This window comes from Chiroxiphia lanceolata, chromosome 24 (genome assembly GCF_009829145.1).
Source record: "Chiroxiphia lanceolata isolate bChiLan1 chromosome 24, bChiLan1.pri, whole genome shotgun sequence".
Taxonomy (NCBI): domain Eukaryota; kingdom Metazoa; phylum Chordata; class Aves; order Passeriformes; family Pipridae; genus Chiroxiphia; species Chiroxiphia lanceolata.
The window spans coordinates 3,737,242-3,745,057 of record NC_045660.1 but is presented as its reverse complement, the minus strand read 5'-3'; the positions used below and the strand labels follow the sequence as shown (position 1 = coordinate 3,745,057).

The following is a 7,816-nucleotide window of genomic DNA, read 5'->3' as shown; positions in this document are numbered from 1 at the left end:
GCCGGAAGTGACGCAGAGTCAGCCGGCGCGCGGAGGAGCCGCGCGCTCAAGGTAGGGGGGGGAGTCCGGAGGGGCGGGGCCGGGGGGGGGGGGCGGTCACTGCTCCGGACCCGCACGGGGGCGCTGAGCGGCACCGGGACCACCGGGATCGGGATCGGGATCGGGATCGGGATCGGGATCGGGATGGGCAGCACCGGGACCGGGACAGAGATCACCGGGATCGGGATCGGGATCGGGACTGGGATGGGCAGCACCGGGACCGGGACAGAGATCACCGGGATCGGGATCGGGATCGGGACTGGGATGGGCAGCACCGGGACCGGGACAGAGATCACCGGGATCGGGATCGGGATTGGGATGGGCAGCACCGGGACCGGGACAGAGATCATCGGGATCGGGATCAGGACTGGGATGGGCAGCACCGGGACCGGGACAGAGATCACTGGGATCGGGATCGGGACTGGGATGGGCAGCACCGGGACCGGGACAGAGATCACCGCGACCTCCGGGATCACTGGGATCACCGGGACTGGGGTCACGGGGCTCGGGATTGGGCATCACCGAGATCGGGATGATCGGGACAGGGATCACCGGGATGGGGATAGGAACGGGGATCGGGAGCATTCGGATTGGGATCATCGGGACCCGGAGCAGCACCACCAGGTCCCATGGTGCAGGACCACCAGGTCCCATGGTCCGGGACCACTGGCACTGGGATGGGGCTCGGGCTCACTGGGATCAGGATGGGGATCGGGACCAGGACCACTGGTCCCTGGTGCCGGTAGCGGGGCGGGAAGGGGAATAACGGGGGTTATTGGCACCACTGAGGTTGGTGGCAGCGTGTCCACTTGAGGCAGAGTGGGCCTGTGAACCCTCGTGTGTCCATCCATTCACAAACACAGAGGCTGTAGCCGTCCCTAATCTTGGAAATGTCCCTGTTCAGCACTTCAGCCCCATCAAACCTCTGCCGGGGGGGACTCTGCAAATCACCGACTCCTCTTATCTTTGAGGGGAGATAACTCTGTGTCCCTTTTCCTGCTCGTGTGGGTTTGGCCACCTGAGACACGGAGTGAGAGTCCTGGGTGATCCCCAGCATTCCAGCAGAAGCCGGTCCCTCCATGGACGTGCTGTGCAGAGCAGTTGTTACATCCCTGTGGGACAGGGGAGGTGAAGGTGAAGCCAAGGGCTCAGAGCCGTCGGCTCAAGCGGAGCGGACAGGGTTGTGTTCTGACCCAGAGCAGGTTTAGTTCACCCACGTGAGCTCTTACAAAAGGTACAGAGGGGTAAAAACACTCCCATTTCCATTCAGATAACAAGGGAAGCTCTTCTGGAGCTACAGCCTCTGGACCAGCATCTGGAACTGGAGAGAAGGCCCAGAGCTCCCAGGCCCACAGAAACAGCACTGGGCGAGGGGGATTTCCAAAATTCCGTTGTGTTTCTTCAGCATTTTGGTTTTAAAACATGTCTGGATTATCTCTTGAATATCGCAGCAGGTTGGGGAAGTACCAAGAGGTGCCCAAACTGTTGTGGGATGCAGGCTGGAGCAGAATTCCATACCCCAGCCGTGGAAATGCCTTTGTGGCGAGCAGCTGCTGCCACCGGCTGGTCCCCGCCCTGCACTGCGCCTGTACAGAGCTGGCCGAGTTCACATTTCCGTGCTCATTTCCCCTTCCGTGCTCATTCGCCCAGCCTCTATTTTGTCCCTTTTTTCCCCCACATCCTCTTTTTTTAGCGCTGTTTCCAAACTGCTGTTCACATCTTCAGAGCGAGGGGAAGCGCGAGAACCCCGGAGAGAAAAACGTCTTTAATTAAGGCTTTGCATCTTTTTCTACTGAAATATTTTTAACCCACTTCTGGCCTTTCCGGCTCCTTTATTTTTATTTTTTTTTTTTTCCTTTCCGTCAGTGCAGGTGCTCCTTCCCCCAGGATTTTTGGGGCAGAGCCATTCCAGCCCTGATGCCGAGTTCTTTACCCGAATGGTGCTTGTGGGCTGCAGCTCTTTGTAGGCTTTGCTCCGTCACAAGGTGTGCTGAGTCGTGACAGGAACAGGCTTTTTAAAGCTGTTTGCTTTGAGCTCTCTTGGCACATTCAGGCGAGGCTTTTTCTCTGCTTTTTTGAAAAAAAAAAAAAAAAAAAAGTATTTAAAGTGCCGGGACAATTTTTGCCGCTGTGCTTTAAAAGGATTTGCAGCTGTGAATGTGCTTTAAAAGGATTTACAGCTGGGTTGAAGTGTCCCCTCGCTTAAAATAACGTCACAGCTTCGTGATTCAGGAGAATGTACCTCCCACTAGTTGCTTTGTGAGTGCTGGGGAGCACAAGGGGAATAGGAACAACTCCAAAACTTTTATTTGTGGCTAAATAAGAAGCATAACCCTGTGGCTGGGGACTGGAACTACCAATGAGTGTGTTTGGATCTTGGTTTTTGCCTTGCTGGTGACTCGCTTTCTACTCTCTCATGCAGTTTCAAACCTTGGCAGGGTTTTTCCTCCATCAGTAAAAGGGTAATAGAGAACCCTTTGGGTGATTTTAGATTGTGAAGCGATCGATTTGGGGACCTTTATGTGTTACAAAGTGCTGGGGCAGACAGAAGTGCAGGATGTGGTGTCACTGGGACCTGGTGAGAGCTGTGGGTTGTGTGTTTCTCAAACTGAAAAGCAGTTGGTGGCTGGGGAACCAACGGAAGAAATGTCTTATCTTAAAAACCTGCAGGGCAGATCCCACCCTCCTCCCCTGGCGTGGGGCCAGGGGCTCCGAGCTGGGCCACAACCTCATCCAGGACATACAGGAATTAAACTGGGAGGAGGGGGGAGGCTCCACAAGCAGTTTTAAATCCTGCAGGTGGGATTTGCAGGGAGGAGGTGGATGACAGCCACCTCAGCACACATTTGCCAGGCAGGTGCCCACGCTCTGGAGTCAGGAGCTTTGCCAAAATACTGGAAAACTGCTGGTGGTGAGGGTGGAGTGGTGCAAAATTTGTGTCCTGGAGGTGCTGTCTGTGTTGGGGGAAAGCTGTGTACCTGTGTACCACCCTCCACTGACAGAGATGGTGCCATGGAGTAAATGCTGAGCTTATCCATTCTTGGCCCTCCAGGGGCAAACATGGAGCAGGAGAGAGGAGAGAGGGTCTGGCAGCACCGTGAGCCCCACACAGCAACTGCTTACACGGATGTTACGCTCAGAGTCCACGTGAATCCTGTCTCTATTCCAAGGAAAAGAGGTTTAAATCTCATTCACTGCACTGGAACTGGATGTGTGTGAGGAGGCTTGGCGGAGTCCTGGCTCCAGCTGCTGGTGTTCCTGCTGAGGCAGCTATGGAGCCTGTCTGCTCCAGGGATTTACTCCAGTCCAGTGAGGAATGGGCTCAGAGTACATGACATAACCTCTCTCCCTCTGTGTCCTAGCCAAGGTTAAGAAGTCAGGGATTTTTTTTTTTTAATAGGAACAATATCAAAGAGGTCTCTGCATCATCTCCCCATCAGTGACTTTCCTGTTCACAGAGATTTGCACCCTTTGAAGTGCCTGATAGTAAATAAAGGCGCATCATTTATAAATGAGGCTGAAGCCAGAAATCCCTTTCTCTGTCCTCTCTGTTTACCAACCCAGGCTTCCCAAACCGGAGGGAGAATTCCCCTGACATCAGTGACCTGCTGAGGCAACTTCCAAGCACGGAATGGAGCTGGTGAGGAGGGAAGACCCCCAACTCCGTGAGGTCGTGTGGTTTGCCGGGCGCTGCCGAGCCCTGACACTGCTGCTGCAGGCAAGTCTCCTGTCCCTCAGCCAGAGGGGCTGGGACAGCTGGAGTTTGCTGCTCCCAGGCTTCTCTCCTTAGTACCTCTTGTGCTCCATGAGGTGCTTCTGCTTGATGGGGAAACCTGGGGTGCCTGGAGTGAGCGTGTGCAGCCTGAGCAGCTTTCTCTGGCCAGTTCTGTGGGGATTCATGCTGGATACATCCCATAGCTTTGTTCAGATATAAATAAAAAAAGGTTGTGTTTGCCCCTTTTCCCAACCTCACAGGCATCCTTACAAGCGAAGCCCCTCAGCCTGACTTTGGTGCTGCTCTGATCCCTTTGTCTGAACCCCAGGAGTTCTCCTGCCTGCTGCTTTCGGTACCGGAGGATCCCTGCCGGGCTTCAACCCTCTCTCCTTTTTCCAGGCTGTCTTTAACCTGCTGATCCCGGATCACGCCGCAGACGCCTTCTCTCCCCCTCGGCTGTCGGAGCCCAGCCCGTGGGATGTGCTGGTGGAGTGGCTGCTGGGCGGGCTGTCCCGCTGGGATGCGGAGCACTTCCTCTTCATCGCGGAGCACGGATACCTGTACGAGCACAACTGCGCCTTCCTCCCGCTGTACCCCCTGAGCCTGTGGGCCGTGGCCAGGGGGGCCCTGTGGCCCCTGCAGCGGCTGCTGCGGCTGCGGAGCCGCCTCCTGCTCTCAGCTGTGCTGCTGAATTCCCTGTTTTCCGCCCTGGCAGCCGCTGCCCTGTACGAGCTGGGCCGTGTCGTGCTGCGGCGGCGCCGCGTGGCTTTCCTCGCTGCCCTCCTCTTCTCTCTCAGCCCTGCCAACGTGTTCATGGCAGCTGCTTACTCGGAGAGCATGTTTGCCTTCCTGGCATTCGGTGCCATGTGGCAGCTGGAGAAGGGGCAGAGCTGGCTCAGTGGGCTGCTCTTCTCCCTGGCTTCTGGGGCTCGTGCCAACGGGCTGATTAACGCTGGCTTCTTCCTCTACTCCCAGGGTAAACGCTTTGCCCTCCAGCTGCAGGTGGGATCAGGATCCCTAAGGAAGCTCCCTCTGTTGTGGAAGCAGGTCCTTAGCCTGGCATCTTCAGTGGTCCTGATGAGTGCTGGGATTTTTCTACCTTTTGCTTTGTTTCAGCACTATGCCTACCTGAGGTTCTGTGGTCCTGGCACCGGCCTGGATCAGACCATTCCCGAGCCACTGGTGCAGCTGGCTCGGGACAAGGGCTATCATCCAGCAGCCATGGATGGGGCTAAACCCCCTTGGTGCTCCCAGAGGGTCCCTGTGGTCTATTCCTACATCCAAGACACTTACTGGAATGTGGGCTTTCTAAGATACTTTGAGCTCAGACAGATCCCGAATTTCCTGCTGGCTTTGCCTGTGACCCTTCTGGTCTCATGGGCTGCCTGGACCTACGTCAGCACAAACCCCCGGCACTGCCTGACTCTCGGTCTGGAGCGAAGTAAGAGTGAAGAGGAGGGAAAGCCAAGAGATGGATTTTGTTGCCCTGCTTCCTTTGTGTATGTGGTCCATGCCACAGCCCTGCTGGCCTTTGGATTCTTCTGCATGCACGTGCAGGTAGGACACTCATGGCACATATTCTTTTTTGGGGTCTGAGGCAGGCACAGCCCAAAGTTGTTCCAGCTGCGGGGCAGCACAGGGGAATGGAAACCAAAAGCTTTGCCTTTCCTCTATGGGAGCTACTTCCCCAGAGAATCCAAAGCCAGTTAGTTCCTCTGGAGAGTTCCCAAAGAGCTTGCTGGGTGCTCAATGTGGTGGGGACACATTGACAGGGATCAATGGGTCCAGCCTGGTGTAAGGCCAGGCTTGCCAAGCACTGCTGTCCTTGGAGGACACGGATACTGGATCCTTGTCATGTTGGGCTGAGCTTAATGGGTGGCAGTGGAAAGATCCAGAGCACAGCTGGTGGCACCAAAGTTTGGGAGTTCCAGTAACAGAATAATCAAAGACTGAGATTCAAATCTGCCCTGAGCTGGGCAGTGACAGGGAGCAAAACCTGGGGACCCCTTGGCTGCTCACACAGCGTTGTAAGAGATGAAGCAGGTTGTGCTGGGAGGTCATTTTGATGTAATAAATGCTAATGCCGTGAATTGGGGCTGTATTTCCATCCCCTTTATCAGCAGCCTAAGGCAGGCCCTTGGCTCCTTCCACACCTTGGGATCAGGGTTCTTTCCATGCCTTGGGACTGGGGCTCCTTCCACACCTCAGGATCAGGGCTGGCCACAATTAGAGAGCTGCAGTTGGTGTGATTTTTGCTGTGCCTGTTGTCTCCAGGTGCTGACCCGGTTCCTTGGCTCCTCCTCTCCCATCCTGTACTGGTTCTCTGCTCACCTGCTTCAGGAACACGAACCTTTACTCTGGAGTGCAGGGACTGATAATCCACCCCCTGGGAGATCTGTCCTAGGTAAATCTCCCGGTTCCTGTGGGAAAGGGACTCCTGACAACCCCGTTGTGAGGCTGCTGCTGAACTGGCGATTAATTACCCCCCTCAGCAAGGGCATCCTGGGATTCTTCCTGTGCTACTGGCTGCTGGGACTGCTCCTGCACTGCAACTTCCTCCCGTGGACATAGCAGGATGTGCTGGCACAGTCTGGGAGCGGTCAGAATTGAAACTCACTTTTTCTGGAAGCCTGACTTAGCTGTGATGCTGCTGCTGTTGCAGTTACAAAGGTGTTACTCCTCCGTTACTACGTGTGTACGGAGCTGCTGTGTCCCAAGTGGGATGTTCTCCATGGTGTGATGGTGCAGTGTCCTGTTACTGACAGCCAAAATTCCCATTCCCTGGGACAGGAATGCACCTCGGTTCCTGCATCTCCTGGGGGAGATTTATGGCAGGCAGTGATTTATGGCGGGACCGGTGTGATGGATTTGGGAACCCTCTGGGATGTTGTTGGTGGGCACAGCTGGAGGACAGGGAGGATCCAGCTGCCGTGAGCAGCTCAGACCGCGCTGGTTCCTTCTCCACGGCTCCAGGCCGGGCTGGGCTGGGCTGGGGGTGCCGCGGGGCAGGGCAGGGGCACGGGAGGGGTGGCGGGGCCGGGGCCGGTGTGTTTGGGAACGTGCACATCCCCAATAAACACGCGTAAGTTACCGGAGGGGCGGCTCACCCCACTCTGCCGGGCAGGGGGCGGGGTTGGGGTCGGAGATCCTGGGATCGAGGTCAGGGTTGGGATTGGGATCGTGGGTCAGGGCTGGGATCGGGGTCAGGGGTTCCGGGGTTGAGATGGGGATTGGTGTTGGAGTTGGGCTCGGGGGTTTCGGGATCGGGGTCAGGGTTGGGATCGGGGTCGGGGTCAGGGGTCCCGGGGTTGGGATCGGGATCAGTGTTGGGATCGGGGGTTTCGAGACTAGGGTCAGGGTTAGAATCGAGGGTCCCGGGATCGGGGTTGGGATCGGGGCCGTGAGTCCCGAGATCAGGGATTTCGAGATCGGAGTCGGAATCAGGATTGGAATCGGAATCGGGGTCGTGGCCCGGGTTGGGGCTGGGATCGGGAGTGGGATCGGGGTCGAAGTTGGGATCGGCGTCGGGGGTCTCGGGGGCGGGGGTTGGGGCCGGGCTCGGGGTTGGGATGGGGATCAGGAGTCCCAGGATCAGGGCTGGGGTTGGGATGGGGGTCAGGGCTCCCAGGATCAGTGTTGGGGATGGGATAGGATGGGGATCAGGGCTCCCGGGATCGGGGTTGGGGATGGGATGGGGATCAGGGCTCCCGGGCTCAGTGTTGGGATGGGGATCAGGGCTCCTGGAATCAGGGCTTGGGGTTGGGATGGGGATCAAGGGTGCCAGGATCAGGGATCGGGGTTGGGTTGGGATGGGGATCAGCGGTCCCGGGATCAGAGCTCGATGTTGGGATGGGGATCAGGGGTGCCGGGATCAGTGTTGGGATGGGGATCAGGGGTGCCGGGATCAGTGTTGGGATGGGGATCAGGGGTGCCGGGATCAGTGTTGGGATGGGGATCAGGGGTGCCGGGATCAGTGTTGGGATGAGGATCAGGGGTGCCGGGATCAGTGCTGGGATGGGGATCAGGGATCCCGGGACCGGGCTCGGCGGTCCCGTTGCGGCG

The 7,816-nt window shown here is 57.2% G+C and overlaps 1 protein-coding gene across 4 annotated transcripts; it reads left to right on the top strand.

Annotated features, from left to right (window-relative positions):
* On the top strand, window positions 1-6,764 carry PIGV (phosphatidylinositol glycan anchor biosynthesis class V). 4 transcript variants are annotated; one of them, XM_032710223.1, is made up of 5 exons: window positions 1-51; window positions 3,604-3,757; window positions 4,154-5,311; window positions 6,029-6,158; window positions 6,247-6,764. In XM_032710223.1, exons 2-5 carry the CDS (start codon window positions 3,671-3,673, stop codon window positions 6,492-6,494), a joined length of 1,623 nt encoding a protein of 540 aa, XP_032566114.1. In that variant the 5' UTR covers window positions 1-51; window positions 3,604-3,670; the 3' UTR covers window positions 6,495-6,764. The 4 variants fall into 4 exon arrangements, with proteins under 4 accessions (XP_032566114.1, XP_032566116.1, XP_032566113.1 ...); XM_032710225.1 differs by lacking the exon at window positions 1-51 and adding an exon at window positions 444-3,217; XM_032710222.1 differs by lacking the exon at window positions 1-51 and having other exon boundaries at window positions 444-3,757.
* Window positions 6,765-7,816: the final 1,052 nt, after the last annotated feature.